This window comes from Hippoglossus stenolepis, chromosome 12 (assembly GCF_022539355.2).
Source record: "Hippoglossus stenolepis isolate QCI-W04-F060 chromosome 12, HSTE1.2, whole genome shotgun sequence".
Classification (NCBI taxonomy): Eukaryota; Metazoa; Chordata; class Actinopteri; order Pleuronectiformes; family Pleuronectidae; genus Hippoglossus; species Hippoglossus stenolepis.
The window spans coordinates 67,125-86,196 of record NC_061494.1 but is presented as its reverse complement, the minus strand read 5'-3'; the positions used below and the strand labels follow the sequence as shown (position 1 = coordinate 86,196).

The 19,072-nt window shown below is 41.2% G+C and overlaps 1 protein-coding gene across 1 annotated transcript; it reads left to right on the top strand.

Annotated features, from left to right (window-relative positions):
• The first annotated feature begins 489 nt into the window (after window positions 1–489).
• Window positions 490–18,840, top strand: LOC118119117. The gene is made up of 14 exons (XM_047342381.1): window positions 490–495; window positions 6,174–6,258; window positions 10,985–11,126; window positions 11,413–11,564; window positions 12,339–12,476; window positions 13,579–13,701; window positions 14,731–14,898; window positions 14,995–15,135; window positions 15,414–15,521; window positions 16,004–16,159; window positions 16,336–16,491; window positions 16,599–16,668; window positions 17,194–17,266; window positions 18,434–18,840. The coding sequence occupies exons 1-14, from the start codon at window positions 490–492 to the stop codon at window positions 18,758–18,760; spliced, it is 1,845 nt and encodes a 614-aa protein (XP_047198337.1). The 3' UTR covers window positions 18,761–18,840.
• Window positions 18,841–19,072: the final 232 nt, after the last annotated feature.

The window sequence follows — 19,072 nt, the reverse complement described above, 5'->3', positions numbered from 1 at the left end:
ACTACGCTGAACAGGAGCCAGAGCTGTTGGTTCTTTCCGGGTGAGACAAAGCATATCCATGGATGCCTGATACTGTTCTATGGCTTCTACTAACTGCATGGTTGTTGTTAGCTTCTGCTGGCTGATAACCTTTTTAGCCTCAAACGGCAGGGCTCTTAGATATCGGTCCATGAGAAGGATCTCTACAATGGCTGCTGGGCTGTTTTTTCCAGGGTCCAGCCACCTGTTTGTTACTCGCGTCAACTCATGCATTTGTGAATGTGGGGTTGCCCCTGTTTGAAATGTCCACTCATGGAACCGTTGAGCCGAACTAAACTTGGTAAGGCCCTGGCGGCTCAGTATCTCTTCCCTTAATTTGTCATAGTCCTGCCCAACACTCGATTCCACATCCCGAAAGGCTTTAAGAGCCTCACCTGAAAGAAAAGGAGCCACCAGCCCTACCCATTGTGTCTTCGCCCCACCCTCTCAAGCGGCTGTGGTCTCGAAGGCATGGAGGTAAGCTTCTACATCATCCGTCACTCCCAACTTAGAAATGAAATGGCTTGCCCGGGGTGATGACCTGGTTTGTCGAAGCTCCTGCTCTTTGAGTTGATTCGCCCTTACTTGTTGTTGCAGCAAAGCCGTATTCATTTCCTGTTGAGCTCTCTGGCCCTCCACCAGCATCTGCAACAATTGCTCCATTTTGCTTTGGGGATCAGCTGCGTGAGGTCCTGAAAAAAGTTCCACCAAGTCGTCGATCCCTTCACTTCTGCTCATTCGCACCTACGCCTGGTGCCCACATTCTCCACCACATGTGGTATCATGAGAGGTTTTACCAATAAACAGGGTGTAGGGCAGTGCGTCACAACAGGACAGAGCAGGCAAAAGTGCTTTCAAAACGAAGAATCCGGTTTATTCACCAACACAAAGTCTTTCAGGAAGCAAAACATAAGAGTTCTTCAAAGGCAAAACATATCCTCCATAAAGTTGCTCCTCACTTGTATCCTACTAACTGTAGTTGCCAAATCAAACTTCCCCAGACGCCGAGCTAAGTTTGTGCCACGTACGATGCCGCCTGCTTGGTGTGTGTGTCCTCTCCTTTGTTCTCTCCCTCTCCCACACCTGAGCTCCAGCTTTAATCAGAGGGCTGAGGCATTTGCACCTGTCTGAGTAGTGCATTCTGGGAGATGTAGTTTTCCCGGCAGCCATCTTGTGCCGTGGTAGCCCCTCCTGGAGAGGAACATAACGCCCCTCTACCACACGTCCTCTCGTGATGCCACACCATGTAGTTCAACCACACTCAGGTGGGTAAAGTTGTTAATTTTAATGAGGATTTATCTAAATTGTATTATCCTTCTATTTTGGAAATGTGCACAGTCATATAAAAACACCTACATGTTGCACTGAAAAGTTAATTCTCAGTGTTCAGATTATGTGGCAATGCAGTAATCAATTGATTACTAATAATTTATTAATCAGTTGGTAACATTGACCTTGCGATCATACTTACTTCTAACACGGATCCTGCCACATCCCCAAGTAATGCTAATGTTTGTCTGGTTTGCGATCCCATTTAAGTGATACTCTGGAGATAAGTTCTCCTACCTCCCTTATCATTATGGTATTTAATGATGTTAAGTTTCATGTGTTAGAAGTCGGATTTATAGTAAACAAGTAAGTAGATACTTGTCACTCTTGCATTTAGGACTAACTGAAGCACACAGAGTAAACCATTTGAACTCAACCTCTAAGTCATATAGAACTGAAAAAAGACTATCATGATGCAACAGAAAATATGAATCTTAAACTTGTATCTATGCTGCACTTAGTGTCATTTCTACCCCTGGCACAAACAAAGGCTGACAGATATCTGGGTAATTGGCCATGATGTCACACAAGCCGTACAGCTTCAAGCCATCCCTTATCTGCAGCAGAATTGGAAACAGCACTGTTTTTGTAATAAATCACATGAACACACAAACACACATGTACAAACATGTAAAACAAACATAAACATGGTTCATCACAGAATTATTAAACTTAAGGATTTCATGGAGAATGTAAATGTTATTTGGGAATACAATGAAACCACATCCTATGTGTAGATCCATGTATAGCCACCAAATGATTTTAATTAGCAGTTGGGGTATGGTATTTCATTAACAAAGGCCATTTTACTCCCAAAACATGGGAACCCAGTTGTGGCACAATAGCAGCTAAAGGGAATAACAAATTGACAAAGTCTGGTCAGGCATACGTTTATATGTAATACAGTGACACAATTACTTTTTCTCAATAGGACGATGGTTAAATCAAGTAATGAAAAAGTGATTGTTATAGCTTGACCATGTTGTCAGGTGATGATGCCAAAGTGTAGTGTTGTAGCTTCTCCTCTGTGAGACCTTGAATTGTTGTCTCAGTGGCTTCCTCCACCTGAAATTAAAACCGACAGCTAACAGCTTTTGTGTTGTCAACATACACATCAAGCTATATTGCTAACTTTTCAAGAATGACACAATTTGAGCTACAGGTATATTGACTATTGTATGGCCTGCTCCTGATAACAGGATTGTATGAGTGACAGAGATAGTCGGTGCCCTGATCTGTTCAATTCCTAAATTTTCTTCCAGGTGATCAATAAAGTGTGATCGTATCTTGGTTGTCTCCATGTTTTGTCAGATCTAGACTGCTGATTAGTCTTTAGTTTATGTCAACAAAGGCTTATGTTATGAAGACTCTGTAACTGTAATTTCGCTTGGTATATTTAAAGAGTAATTAAACCCCCAAACCCCTTTTTTCAGCTGAAAACCAGTGTATATGGGTATTTAGTAGTGTTGTTGATAGATTCAGGTCCAAATCTTGACATTTTAGTCCGAAGTATTTGAATTCTACATAGTGTGTTTATAAATATGCATAGCCACTGCACTCTACTGGTTGAAACCCGGCTATTGCAATGGAATGTTGCTATTGGCTGATCTGGAGGCAGGTGACGTATATGGAGGCAGCTTTCATCACCAAACAACCCCCTCCTCCTCGCCCCCTCCCATAAAACTAATGTGGCACGACTCTTGAGGCGTGTCTTTTGTTCTTACTCTTGATAAGAGATCAGTGTATTGATCATCTCCCAGATGGTTTTTGTCCAAGTTTTCAATGTCCATGGACCCAGTGCACAGGAACTTGTAGCACCACAGCATCAGAGCTGGTCCTCCTTGGGCCACGCTGGCAGCCATTATTTCTCCAACAGTCCTAAAAAAACGACAAGGGCACAGGTACTAATTTAAAATTGATGTAAATTGTTAATCGCAAGGAATTGTTAAGAAAATGATTTAAAGGGGACATATCATGCAAATTCCACTTTGTTAGTGCTTCTACACGTTAATGTGGGTATCTGGCATGTCTACCAACCCAAAAACTCTGGGGAAAAAACACTCGCGCGTTTTGTTATGGTTCCTCTAAGTCAGAAACGTCATGCTTGAGTGACTCGATTGAGCTTCCTGGGAGATTTTCCACGCCGATGTTTGCTGCCGAACGCTGTTCCACACTGCTCACAATAATAGACGGGAAAGAGGAAGTGACCCTCCTGACCCGGATATTTATAGTTGCGCACCGGAAATTATTTTATTATTTTTAGATTACTTTTAAATCACCTGAAACCTGGGTTACACTTTCCCCCCCTGATCTTATGTACGTCCCGTGACATGGAACTGGCTGAGTGTTAATAGTTGATTCTGATGTAACAGACGGGGGAATTTCAGGCTCTGTTAGGGCACATGCAAAGGCAGTTGCCAATCCATGGAATAGTGACTGGATAGTGTCCAATACTGGGCTTCCGAGTTTTGTATACTGTAACCGATCTGGAGGTTTCCTGGTTCTAGTTGAACGTCTAACAGTAGGTTCATCACCATTGGGTGTGTGGGAAGAGTCAAGGGAATTTTCCAAGTCATTTCTGATAGGAGAATCGACTTGTTCACTCGCCGCATCGGCTGTTAAACTTAATGTAGGTTCTGCATCTACTGATGACGCAGCTGATTCAGGACTGTCGGACGTGGATGCGTTTGATGGAGTTCCTGCTGCATGGGGTGCATCATCAGGGGTTGTAAGTTGTGTTGTTTCTGAGTTTGTAGGAACCATGGTAGAATCTTTTGGAATGTTAGTTATGGTTGTGAATCTTTGAGGTTCAAGGTTAGATCCACTGTACCAGTGGAATGGAATTATTTCATCTTCTGATTGATTTTCAGTGTCGGAAAACCTTTCAGTATCCGGACTTGAACGCGTTGCTGGTCTGCGGGTGGTTTTGGAGGCGGAGTTTCTTTGCTAGATACAGGCAAGTATCCACATGGAAGAATAAGGTCTCTGTGTAGTGTTCGGAGAGGACCGTCTTTATGCTCAGGCCTGACTGTGTAGACAGGCAATGGACCAGCTCTCTTTACCACAATGTAGACACCAGACTCCCATTTATCAGCTATTTTGTGTTTGCCTCTCAACCGGACATTTCTGATCAGCACACGATCTCCCACAGACAAATCAGCAGCAATGACATGCTTGTCGAATCTGGTCTTGTTTCTTTGCATGACTTTTTCTGCATTGGCTGCTGCTATTTTGTAGCTCTCCTCTAGGTGAGACTTGAGATTCAGAACATACTTCGAATGAGATGCATCTTGGTCCTTTGCAATAGGCAGTCCGAAAGCTAAATCAATGGGTAGTCGTGGTTGTCGTCCAAACATCAATTCATAAGGTGAAAATCCAGGGACATCATTCCTAGTGCAATTATATGCATGTACAAGTGGTTTTACAAAATCCTTCCAGTGGGTTTTGTCCTGTTCTGTTAGTGTTCCAAGCATGTTCAACAATGTGCGATTGAAGCGTTCCACTGGGTTTCCTCTTGGATGGTATGGGGTTGTTCTGGTTTTGTGAATTCCAGTCATTGCACATAATTCCTTTATCGTTCGGGACTCAAAGTCTCGTCCTTGATCACTGTGAAGTTTTTCCGGGATTCCATAGTAAACGAAGAAGTTGTCCCACAAACATTTTGCAACCGTCCTTGCTTTTTGGTTGGGTGTGGGAATAGCCACTGCATACTTCGTGAAATGGTCTGTGATCACCAAGATGTCCTTGACTCTGCTTCTGTCTGGTTCCAGGGACAAGAAATCCATGCACACGAGTTCTAGAGGTTGTGTTGTTTTTATGTTCACCAAGGGTGCAGCTTTTTCAGGCAACACTTTCCTTTTTACACATCTTTCACAGGTTTTTATTTTGTTATAAACATCTGCAGACATTCTTGGCCAATAGAACCTTGATCGAACCAGATCAAGTGTTCTCTCGAGTCCCATGTGACCCATGTGATCATGTAAACTGGTAAGGATTGTGTGTCGAAATTCCTGGGGTAAGACAAGTTGATAGGAGCATTTAGGTCCTATTTGCCTCCTCCTAACAAGAATATTGTTCCGAAGCTCGAGACGATTTAATTCTCGAAGAAGAAGGGGCAGTTCTGGAAGTTCATCCCTCAAGGTAGGTGATGGTGTCTCTCCCTATTCCAGTTGAGTTATGATATGTCTAATGGTTTGGTCTGCCCGTTGTTTTTCAGCTACCTCAGCTTCTGTAAGCCAAGGGATGATTGAGGTTCCAGCCAGACTTTCGTTCACAAAACTATCAGGCAGTGCGTCGCTAGACATGAAAAGTGACTGAACAAGGGCAAGATTATGGCTCTGGGAATCTGGGTGGGTGGAACTGTAGAAGTGATGTCTTTGACAGATGGCTTTTGTGGTTTGTTGATCAATGGAAACCAACTGAGGATCAGACAAATGCTGTTGGGTAAATTTCCATATTCTCTCCCTCTCCTTCTGAGACTTTAAATCATCCCTGAGACCACCATGAGGTCTGCGAGAAAGCCCATCAGCATCAGCACTTTGCTTGCCAGCACGATACATAATTTTAAAAGAAAAAGTGGATATTGCAGCAAGCCATCTATAACCAGTTGCATCCAGTTTTGCTGATGTCAGCAGGTAAGTGAGGGGGTTGCTATCGGTTACTACGGTGAACTGGTTGCCATACAAGTAGTCACTGAATTTGTCTGTCACAGCCCACTTAAGGGCAAGGAATTCGAGCTTATGAGCTGGATAACGAGATTCACTGCGAGACAGCCCTCTACTAGCATAAGCAATTACTCTGTTCTTTCTGTCTTGTTCCTGATATAGCACAGCTCTGAGACCAGTGGAGCTAGCATCTGTATGGAGGTGGTATACCTTACGGGGGTCAGCAAAAGCCAGAACTGGTGCAGTGGTAAGTTTCTGAATAATGGTTTTGAAGGCTGCTTGACAAGTCGGGGTCCATCTGCCTCCAAACAGTTCTTTGGGGTTCAAGCATTGCTCTTGCTTTAATGTCTGTCTCACTTTCCTCTGTGTTGGTGGATAACCAGAGGTGAGGTCATGGAGGGGTTTGGCAATGGTAGAATAACCCATGACAAATCTCCTATAGTACCCGGCAAAACCAAGAAATGACCTCAGTTCTTTTAAGGTTTTGGGCACTGGCCATGTTGTGAGGGTGGAAATCTTGTCTGGATCCGTTTCAACACCATTCCGAGAGACCACATGTCCCAAGTACCAAACAGATTTTTGGAAAAATACACACTTCTCAAGGGACAGTTTAAGGCCGAACTCCTTCAGCCGACCAAGCACCTTCATTAGCCTTGCTTCGTGCTCTTCTAAGGTAGGGGCAAAAACAATCAAGTCATCAATGAAGACAAGGACATCCTTCAAATTCATTTCACCCATACATTTCTCCATAAGACGCTGGAAGGTTCTTGGTGCGTTCGTTATTCCTTGGGGCATGCGATTAAACTCCCAAAATCCTAAAGGACACACAAAGGCTGTTTTGGATTTATCTACTTCCTCCATTTCAATTTGATAATACCCAGACTTCAAATCTAGCACCGAGAACCACTCAGATCCAGAAAGTGCTCTGAAAGCATCCTCAAGCTTAGGCAGGGCATAGGCATCTTTAATGGTTTGTGCGTTCAGTTTTCTATAATCAATGCAAAGTCGCACACTACCATTTTTTTTCCTTACCACCACAATGGGTGAGGAAAAAGGGGACTCAGATTCACGGATTACTCCGGCATCAAGGAGTTCATGAAGATGACTACGAACAGCATCGATGTCTTGTGGATGGATGGGTCTTGGCCTGTGCTTGAATGGAGTTTCATCAGAAAGTTTGATCTGGTGAGTTACTTTGTCTGTTCTGCCGAAATCAAGATCATCTTTTGCGAAGACTTCTGGAATACTGGTTAGGTTTGTTATAATGCAATCCTTCCATTCAGGTGAGAGTGGTGAGTCACCAAAATTAAAACAAGTCTTTGTGGTTTCAAAGTCTGATGCAGAGGCTGGAACTGAAGGAGTAACACTTGGTTCCTTTGAGATGATAGTTTGAATTAAATTCAACTCTGCAACAGCAGATCTAGCGGGAATGACAATATCATGTGTTGATTCATTGGTTATAATAACAGGTAACTGGCATGGCTGAATTTTTGGTATGTTAATGAGACATGCTTTGACAGTCAAGCCACCAGGCAATGGAAAAGAGGATGGATGCTCGACGATGACTGATTTCTCTGACTGTAAAGAGTGATTAATGGCAATTCCTTCCAAGACAACAGTTTTCCCTGCTGGAATCGTTTGTGGGTTTACTTCATGCATTCTGACAATGCCATAAGCAGGTGCGGCGAAGGTTCATCCTTCGCCAAAGGACACGATGTTGTCATAACTCCAGTGTGCATAGTCCTATCACTACCAAACTTCTGTCTCATGATCAGAGACCAAGCCTGAACAGCTCTATGTGTCAATATTTCCTCAGTGTCATAGCACCACCTACTGATTCGCCATGAAACAGGAAGTACTTTGTAAATCCACTCTGCATTATCCAACCGGCTCCGAACTACTGACCTATGATCACAATCCTGACCTGAACACATCCATATATTAATATTAGTTCAGGGTCATAGCGCCACGTACTGATCAGTGTGAAAATTAAGTTGTTGTAACATTGTCCAATTGACACAAAATTGCTCACGCTACATCAGAGCCCCTACTTGAAGAGATATATTAGTCTGTAGGTAATAATAGTGATGGCGCCACCTACTGGCAACAGGAAGTAAGCTTTTTTTACAACTATCATTCGATTTACATAAAATTTTCACAGTGTGATGTGCAATTGACGGCGTGGATCGCAATGAGCAATTAGCAGGCAAGGATCGACGTCGCTCGACGGACGCAGGAAGTGAAGCGTTTGTCCTTGCCGCAGTGCGCAAAACGCGTGCAACGCGGAGACGTGCGCTTGGTCGTTGATCGCTCTCTCCACCGACCGCAACAGGCTTCAACGTGCGGGTGCTCGGGCCCGTCAGTGCTACAACGTAGCCCTAGTTATTATTATTATTGTATTATTTATTGTTTCCTTTATATTATTTATCATTTCCTTTACAGAGAGAGCTCACTTAGACACTTCAAGAGACACACACACACACACACGCACACACGCACACGCACACGCACATGCACGCACACACACACACACACACACACACACACACACACACAGACATCCTGCATTAATATCAATACAACATTCAGCCAAAAAAAGCTGTACTGCACTTTTCTCTGTGCTGATGCAGTAAATATGATGGAACCAAATGAAAGAGCGCCATCTCGAGGCCTCCAAGTGAAGCGTCAAGGAATAGACATGTGCTTATGTAACTTAAAGGCTTGAGTCAGAAAAAATGAGGAGCTGACTTTTACAAAAGATAAAAGTAATTGTAATAACATGAAACCAAGGCCATCAGTCACAGTAATATTTTATTCAGCACAGTATTACTATAATACAAATATAGTATTTCGACAGTGGAGTCTTTCCACAGCCTGTGTATATCCCTGGCTGACGATGCTGGGTCCAAATGACCTGGATCAGTTGAAAACATTTAATCCTATTAGATAGCTGCACCAACCAACAGGTAACACGATGAAATTAAATACTTTGTTAGATTTTATTATCGTGATGACATTATTTGAATTATGAATTATACAAGCGGACACCTGTATGAAGACGGCCACTTGTTAATGTCCATCAGAAACATGAGTATATTTCTAAAAGACTCGTTTTTCTAAGCTCTAGTTTTCTAGAAGCTGCGATGTGATAATTCTGAGTCAGAAACTCTGAAGTCAAGATTCCCAGTGGCTCTGTACTGCCATCTGTTGGACAAACTGTGGTACAATATCTAACAGAGTGAACCACAGAAACATTACAGGCTTTTAAATTAAAGACCAAAAAATAGATTTAGAAAAGTGGAAAAACAAGATGCTGTTCCTATTTATTTACCTGCACAGCTATAACATACATTAAAGGCGACATTGACCACCTTGCTATTGAGAAGTGAAGATAAAATCAAATTAATAGCTTCATAAAAGTTCACAAAATATATCTTTCTGTTTGTTTTCCATTTTACTTTTATATTTTGTACTTCTACAATATACTGCTTAGAAAAACTGCCCTCTACTTTCATTTGATGATGAGGAGTTGCACCACGACAAGAAGCTCGTGAATAATTATGTTGAGAAATGAAATAGCTTAAAGTGTGGAAAGTGTACCGATAACAAAAATCAGTTTTTGAATTATTTTTAAATAACCAATGAAAATCAGTTCTTGAACAAATTCAAGTAAGTCTAGGCTTAAAAAATGCAGATGTAAGAGCATCTTACTGGGTCAGTTTTGTTATACGTAAATTCTAGTAAGTGTGAACAGGAGCCACCTTTACAAAATGAAAGTGCAAGTGATTTTAGTATGAAACTGTCACTTGCATAAATGGGAATTGGGGTACAATAAATGAGGATGTAAGATGAAGTTGATGAAGACCACAGCACACGCCGGGGCGGTGGGTGGCTTTTAGACATCACAGTTCAGTAGTGTTGTTGAATAGTTTGACATCACGATATGCAACAGATTAAAAGCATTTATCGTACATTTGTATAGAGCAACACAAAATGTGAGATTATGGGATCATCGCATGCAGAAATACCCGAATTAACAGTTCCATGAAAATCTCTAATCTATCTGTTACATCCGTTGTTATCCATGGTACAGGATGGTTTGTTTCGACATTATTCTTTAGGCTGGAATACACGACAGTAATGCTACAATCAAATAAGAATCTGGATCGAGTGGATTTAAAGGTGGTTTCTTAGGACTTTTTACCGACTGCTTTTCTGGTCTTGATGACCACTCAAAGCAATTGTAGGGGGGAAAAAAACATTAAAAATAAATGAGAGAGGGACTTCAAAGCTCAGTCACTTTCAGAACGGTTGTTGTGTCTGTGCCGAAAGCATCCCCCATCCCCCACTTTTTCACTACTTATGTGTTATTAATCTGGTTTATAATTCACTTTTAATATCAAACACATGTTAAACATATGTCAATAGATGATGCATGAAATTAGGCTTCCGCAGTTAAACTAGTACATCAGCCACAAAATGTTGGCCTATCGACATCATGTAGTTTGGTTTGGTGCAGCTTTTCTCAGGTGTCTGCCTGTAGTTTCCACTAACTGCTACTTTACACATTGTCAAATTATTCCTTTATAGATGCATTTGTATTTCACTATGTAACTTTACCCTCTTCAGAATGGCAAGACTGATTGAATATATAATGCATTTTTAAGTGCTTTGCAGTAAAACAACAAATTGAAAAGGAGAGGTAAATTTAAAAGCAGAATAACAATAAAACAAAAAGTTATATAAAATGAGAACCATGCTGCTGCTGGTTGGTTATTTGTGCTTGTTTAGCTCTAAAGAAAACACTTCTTTATTTATTCAGTAAAAATAGGTAAAAAAGTAGTTAGGGCCCGAGCACCGACGGTGGGAGGCCCTATTGAAATTGTAAGGATTATTCTTATTCTTATTATTGTAACCCAAATGAATTGGCTTTTTGAGGGCTTTCATTTTATATGAATTTGATCATTTTAAAGACACGTGTTTCTCTGAAGGGTCTGCATGTGAAGCTCCTACAAGTCCTGAGTGCTTCAAGAAAAATGCTAGCGAATCGGTTTACACGTGTGAATGGAGCATGAGCCCGACTGATGGCAATGTGACGTTCGACCTTTACTTTAAGTGAGTATTCTTTAAGTGTAAAAATGAACTCAACTAACAATGAACTCATGGTGATTTCCCCTTTAAGTCTTACTTTAAAATCTAACTTGACCTTAAAATCTTTATCGCAAAGTTTCCAAAGACACTGCATATGTCTGACTAGATTTTAGGTTAATGTGTCAAATATATAAATTTAGAAATAGAAGTGTAGGAGTGTCAAGTCTGCTAATTATAAACCTCCAGTCTAATGATGATGTCTTTCAGTTGCTGCCACTTTTACAACTCAAACCTAAATATGTATCCGTAGTAAAACAAAGTTTAAGGGCATTTACCAGACCTGGCGCACGATCTGTGGGAAAGCGTTGATCCAACGCCGAGAGGTTTACATTTGGGTGGAAGCTCATGTAGGAAACTCCAGCTGCTCATCGCCCAGGAGGTCTGTGGTGCTCAAAGACATAGGTAATTGATGATTCTCTGATTTCAGCTTGCAGAATGGGAGAGTTATACCTTTGGCCTCATTCTCCAATATCCTCTGAAACTGTAAATTTCTACATCAGATCCGTGACATGTTCTCAAACTGCAGAATTGTTGACATGTGTTAAGATGGAAGTCATTGTTCTTGTAAATTGAAAGTTCCTAGTTCCCAGCATTGGTAGACGGCCTGCCAGTCCCCATAAAATGGCAGGCGACTGCAGGAGACGTGCAACCACAGACATCACACACACAGAAAAGAGAAGTCCTAACAAACAATCTACAGCCAGAGGAAGACCAGACTCCGAATGAAGGAAAAGCTTCAGGAGTTCTGACATTTAATCGCATCAGCAGCGGACATAAAATAACAAGATGCATCGGATACTATTGCTCATTCAGTGAAAACTGTATCCAGAAAAAAGATGTCATCTCAAATTTGTGGTTTGGCCAAACAGAAAAAAACTTGCTGAACACTAGAAGGGGGTTAGGCTTCCCCTAAATTATCTGATCTGGACCAGAACATTGGACCTGGAATAGACCTTTATTTTGGATTTATTAGTAGCGTGATCAATCAATGATTATAGGATGTTATGGCTTCCAAATAATGGATATGAATTGATGTGTTAAGGTAGTGCTCATTTATTTTGAGATTTCATAATACTTTGTACAATAAGGAGGAAAAAATTGTAAATAATACAAAATATATTGTGTTTTAAATCCTATGACATATAAAACGTTTTTTTTTGTGCTTATCCTCAACAGTTAAGTATGATGCACCACAAAATATTTCACTGGTCAAAAAACAGCCTCAGCTTAATGTGGGAGGCTCCAGAGAAGCATCCAGCTTTAGCCGAGGTCTGGTTTCGACGAGATGGACACCCCGCAGAATCGTGGGAAAAAGTAAGGCACATTTGTGTTTAGTCACCAAATTTATCGTGTCTGAAGCTCATTTAGATTTTTACTTTTCTACACAACCATTTTTCCTTCAATGTTGTTACAGATATTTACCAAAACCAACACGGGTAAGTGCCCTCATGTCCTTTTAATCAACATCTTCTGAATGAAATGTTAGATCAGTGTTATTTCATGTTTTCTGTGGGTGATATATTTATTTACCAGATGTGGATAAACCTCTAGAAATACACTGAAGTGCCACGCTGCTGTTTTTGTCCATTTTATCCCACTAACTGAAATTTTGTTCAATTTGATTTCTCCTTTCCTCAGTGACTGCACACAGTTTGGGAAAGATCCCAACTTCACACTGTACAACTCGGAAAAAAACGGGAACTTCTGAATGTACGTTCTGTTTTCAAACTATCCAAGAACACACAAAATTTGGAACTCCCTGGAATCACATTTCTCCTGTTTTGGTTGAGGCGACCATCTACTACTAAAGACCCCTGGCTGAAAGTATTTGAAGCAACTCTATGTAACTTTTACTGAGTAATAACAGCGTCAGACTCCTATCACATGACCACCCTCTGGAAGAAAGCAACTAGAAAACGACATGGATGATCAATTAAAAGCACAAAGTTGTTTTCATGTTGAAAAAACAAGCCTAGAACAACTGCAATGGTGGATATTACCATTATCCCTGGCTTCCCAAACCAGAACGGCTGCCGCTGTAACAAATACAACAATTGGAGATAAAAAGTATTGAAGAATGAAGTCTTTACAGTTCAACATTCCTCTTGAACTTGCTGAGCCTCATTCTGGCAATTGAAGCTGCGACTCTGTCAGTTCCACACTTCTCACAGGAGATCGTACCCACTCGCCAAAGTAACATAGAGCGAGAACAGACGCTCAGGGTGAAAAGTGGGAATAGAAGAGGAAACATTCTCCTTATTCCAAGTCAATCTAATTTTGAAGGTTCTATTTTGAAGTAAAAAAATTGCATAGTGTTGCTTTAACACACGCAGATCAGAGTCGTTTTGTCATTTATTAGATATGAGGACTTTATATTAGGAAACTTAAATGCCTCCTTTGTTTTTTATCTGCACAGACCAGGTGACGGTGGAGAATCTCTCGCAGCATTCAGCTCACTGGGTTCAGATCAGACAACGGTCCACTCAGGTCAAAGACCCGCTGTGGAGCCACTGGTCTCCAGTGGTGATTGTTCCTGCAGGTGAACCCATGTTATCTCCTCACATTAGTGCATGGATCTCAGGTTTTTATAGTTGTCGCACATTGGTCATGTTTTGGATTGAAATGCATTATCCTGCTTTGAAATTATTTGTTGGCGATAGTTCGACACAAAAAAACAACTGATCAGTCATCATGAAGCGGAGTCAAATCAATTCACATACATGAATCACAAAGGGACACAGTGGGGAGCATGAAAATCTCCAGACTGTTTGAGGTGCGATTAAATGTGTCACCACCCCAACACCTTCCATCATTTTACATCTCTTCGGGTTTAATTCCTTGAAGTTCACGCAGGGGCCTCTTCTCTACCTGTGGAGATTGAAAACTATGAACTGATGGATTGCTGAGATGTTTAAACATATAAGATGTAACACTTCTTCAGTAAAATGTCTGAAAATGACTCAACCTCATTTTGTTGACTTGTGCATTTATATTGTCCAAAATGTTTCCTCAATTTTTTCATTCAAGGTAGTGGGATGTTTAGTTTTGATCACCTTTCAAACGACGTGAGACGAAGGAGAAACACACTGCTGGCCAGTCCGCTTTTTTTCCTTCCACTGTTTGTTTTTCTCACAATTATTTAGCGTTTTGTTGCGTAACATTATTACAACTTCAATACATTGGAGTCGGGTCAGGTAGATTTTCATCCGCAATTCCCATAATCCCACGCTGCTTCACATCACCATCAAACTGGGTCTTTTATTATGTTTTGATTCCGAGACCCTCGTGGCTGAAGTTATATTGCACGTTTAAAACAGTTTTTAGTTGTAAAAATGAAACTGAATTTCTGGTTTCTTTTTTTCTTTTTATTGCAGAGCTTGCACACCAGCCTGAAGTCAACGTGACAACCAAACGTTTGAATGGCACTAGAGAGGTGACGCTGACTTGGAAGGTGAACCAGTTACAGAAAACCGACACCAGAGCATCCACTTATCCGACCATTTTAAAATGACTACTTGCAGTGTCGGCCATTCGGGGGTTTTGTCTTCACTTTGGGTTTCACCTTAAGACATTTCATTTGACTCATTGACCTGTTGCCCCCACCTCAAAACAAATAACTTCACCATTTATGTGTCATACTCTCCCGTCGACATCTCTGTCATCGCCAGAAATGCAGCAGGGTGTTCTCCTTCAGCCACCGTTCATGTGCCAGCCGATCCTACTGCGGATTTAAAAAGTAGGCCCAAGTGTGTGTGTTTCAAATATCAAAAGTATTAATCATTAAGCAGAATTTCACTGAAGGATGTTCTTTCTGTCATTCTTTCCCCGACAGCTTGTGACAAAACGGTGGATAATAAATCGAATAAGAAAACTTGCAAGCAATGGTACGAGCTTCAAGATGGAGGTTTGAAGCCAGAACGTGTGATAACTTTAGAAAGTAAGAAAAAACAAGTAAGGGAGCAAGAAAGAAAGAGTGAGTACTTTAAATCACACAACTTTGACACACAAATGCAGAGGGTTCTGTTTAGTTTTTATTGTCAAATCCTCCAACTAATGAAAATTTAAAAACACACATTTTAAAGAACATTTCACTGACAAATAGGTCACAATGCAAAAACATTTTTTTAAACTCAGGGGACTTTCCACTGTGTAGAAATACCACTTTAACTTTTCTCTTGTTGTGTCACACTTTCACTGGAAACATTTTCTGTACCTTACACCTGATCCACACACTTCCTGTTTCACTTCCAGGCGTAGCTCTGTTACAGGATTACGTTGGCTACCTTTACTTTGAACACATGTGTGACGTTGGGAAGCTGCGGACAGTTAAGACGTGCCTCTACTACCAAAAAGAGGGAGGTATGTGTCTTTGAATTAGATTTCCCTGCATGATGTGTGCACTGGATGCACACTCCAGACCGGAATGCGTCCGTCTAAAACGCTTGTGCCAGGCGTGGGAACCCAGATGTAATCTTGATTGCCCTCTAGGCTGGCTGCAGTGTCAGTCATAAGCCACGCCTCCTGCATGTTAGTAGATGGGACATGGACCAAACAAAAAAAGTCAAAGTGCACAAAATAACATTCTGATGCCAATTCTCAGGTAAATTAGGTTTTAATTAGTTAGTTGATGCTATGAAAAAGGTAAATGCTATAAAAGCACACTTATAAAAATGTGTCTTTTAGAGAGATTCGAAAAAGGTTTAAGATGAGAAAGATTTCCTGTGGAACCCAGTAACGAGATGATTGTTGAGGAGATGGCACTAATCGGTGCATCTCAGTGAGAGATGCCGCAAGACGAAAGAGAAGTCATTTAACCCTACTTTCTTTCTTTTCCCCATCAGCACCGCGCAGAGAACCTCAGGATATCACTGTTTTTGGTCAAACGCACAATTCTGCTAACCTCTCCTGGAAAGCGATCACCTCTGAGGACCAGCGAGGTTTCCTCACACACTACAGCCTGTGCAGTGTGAAAATGGGTTCGCGGGATGAGATGAGAGGTGTGAAAGCCACTTTTCTACATCATCTGTAGCAGTTTGTTTGAAGGGTTTTTCACAGATGAATTATTTGTGTACATCTTTTGAACTTTTAAATGACAAAGTTTCACCGAAATTCTCCAATGACACCAGCTATATGAATTTAACTGTGATATTTTTCAACATCTTGTGTTCATCAGAGTGCCATAACATATCAGCCTCATTGAGAAAATACAGTCTGGAAAACTTGACACTGGGAACAAAATACAATATCAGCCTGGCCGTAGTGACCCGAGCGGGAGCAGGACCCGCAGCCCGAGTCACTATCAACACGCTGCAGGAGAAACATGTGAATGGTATCAGACCTATAGAGCCAGCTCTCATGTTGAAGCAGCTTTGCAGTTTTTCCACATGCGGACGCAAACTCATTGTCCCTGTCTTCCTTTTTCTCCACCCAAATTAGTGTGGTTGAGTTTGGGCCTGCTGATTGGGTTCTTCTTCACCTCGACAATGTGCACCGTCGTCTTGAAGAGGTAGGTGACCTCCATACTTTAAAGCCTCCACACTTTGGTGTGTAATATGAACAATCACATAAACTACAGTATGAACTCGCTTTGTAGGGAAGGCGTGGAGAATTTATGTTTTTTTTTTTATCAAACCACGTGACTTTTATTAACGGCTAAATCATCAGCAACAGGATAAAGTGAAAATGTCTGGGATTATCTAAGACGTTCTCCATTTCTTAGTTTTTAACTTTTGTGGTGAAACTGTTGAAACTCTTCAGATTCACATCACAGTAACATTAACAATAAATACAGGATTTTGTTTTCCCCTTTATTAAAAATTGTGATAGTTCAACATTTTTTTGTTGTTTTCCCAGGGAACAATTCATGGATGTTGATATATTTAGGGGGCTGATGAGTGTGTGAAATTTGGTGCAGCTCGAATGACTTTAATAGAACTGTTGGGCCTTGGAGGAGGTAGATGCTCTACTGACTGTTCTAGTTCCCCCTGGATTGATCTATTTTTAACAGTTTCTACTCTGTTCTGATGCTCAGAATCCAAAACAAAATCTTTCCTCCTGTGCCGACGCCTGTTATTCCAGATTTCTCACCCAATCAACATGGTCAGGTAAATCCCACACACAGGCTGCAGAACTGTTTATATCAAAGTTTTTGCTCTTTCTAAAGACATGACAGCTTAGTTTTCTCATTTAAAAACTATAACTTAATCAAACAGCAGAACTAATTCCCTCAGACATAGTTAACAGTGTGTACAGTAAATCAGTGCAGTCTATATACAGTACACTGTATAACTACTGTAATGGCAGATTTGCATTTGTGTAATGTTTAATAGAAGAACAGATATGTATTTAGAAGAAGTAGATAACAAATGTGTTTCTGTGACTTACAAAAGTTGCAGAGGGGACTATAAGTGTTTATGGCCCCCACATGTGTGTCTTAGCAAATGCTTCACTGCAGGGGTTACTTAGTGTGTCTGATAGAGATGGGTGAGGGGAACTCTGCATTGTATACAGGACTGGGGTCTTTTGATGTTGTAGATCTAGATAGGGGATCTCGGAGACAGATTGTCTCACACCAGAAAGGCACACCAGGGGTCTGAGACGGAGATGTGAGACAGGAACTCTGCCCAACCTGGTCAGACATCAAGAGGCTGAAGAATACCTTTTGGCTCCTCGCGGGGAGGGGCTTCTGATTGTATAAGTGAAGTGATTCTCCTGTGCTCTGTGCTCATTCTATACACGTCACACTAGGTGGCTGTGTGGGGTGAGCCCACCTGCAGGTGTTAGAATTGAACTTTCCTAGAGACAATGTTATGTGTGTATTATTATACAATAGAGTATCATTATTAAACAGAAACTGCCACCACACTACTCAAAGGAAGTGTCAGCAGAGATTGTAACAAAAAAAAAACTCACCTCATTGAAGACAATGTAATTCCACTTTTCTATGATACGGCTGATGAAAACCTAACTCAAGCGTATCTTGATCTTTAAATGTTGATATGTTACAATCAATCACAGGCACAAGTTGAGTAAAGTGAACTTTTAAGTGGCTCCATATGTTAACTTTAAATTTACTGAAATACTTTCCCTCCTGCATTCTGCTTCTTCTATGCTTTATTTGATTTTCTGAGACATTAACGTGATTCCTGAGCAAGAAACCAAAACAGTGACCTGTTCCATTGATTACAAGTTTAGAATTCAATAGCACAGCAAAGTATGTTGAGTTTTCACCACTGAGTCTCACTCTCATGTTTTTACGTGACCTACATCAGGAGATGCTGGAGGGGAAAGAGGAGGTGGACGAGCTGATACTGCTGCAGCTGCACCCAGAGCGGAAGACTGTCCCTCAGGAAGCAGAGGAAACCACCACCCTCCGAGGAGAGTGGGACGCTGGGAGCGACGAGGACGTGGAGAATGAGAGTGAGGGGGATTCGAGGATGTCAGAGGGGAGCGGTGATGAGAGTCCTGGCTCCACAGATCAGGAGCAGAAGAGCTCCAGAGTCAAAAAACTAACAGATCTGGAGCAGGTGGAAAGTGAGATCGCCATGCTGATATACAGGAATGGTTTGGTCTTTGATCTAAAGACAGATTCACCTTAAAGACAAAATCTTTTACATATTTGTTCACCTATACTGGATTAATGAATTCTGTTTTGAAAGTTGTATCTTTTTAAGCAACAATATTTAAAATATTTAATCTTTTCCTGGAGCAAGTATTGGTTTTCCTGTTTCACGTTTGTGTATTTTTGAATAGTATTTTGTCAGTGATATTTTTCATAAGGAGATCAGCACAATGATATAAGCAGAGTTGACCACACACAGACTTTGTCACTGCAGGTTGTCAATAAACAATTTTTGTGGGAAGGTCTTGTTCAGACCTTAGACTGTATTTACAGATGGCCGACACATCTC

Coding starts and splice junctions, on each gene's coding strand:
- LOC118119117 (XM_047342381.1), top strand. Junction 12,477..13,578: donor CCGCAGAATCGTGGGAAAAA/GTAAGGCACATT, acceptor TTATCTGCACAG/ACCAGGTGACGGTGGAGAAT. Junction 16,160..16,335: donor TTCGCGGGATGAGATGAGAG/GTGTGAAAGCCA, acceptor TGTGTTCATCAG/AGTGCCATAACATATCAGCC.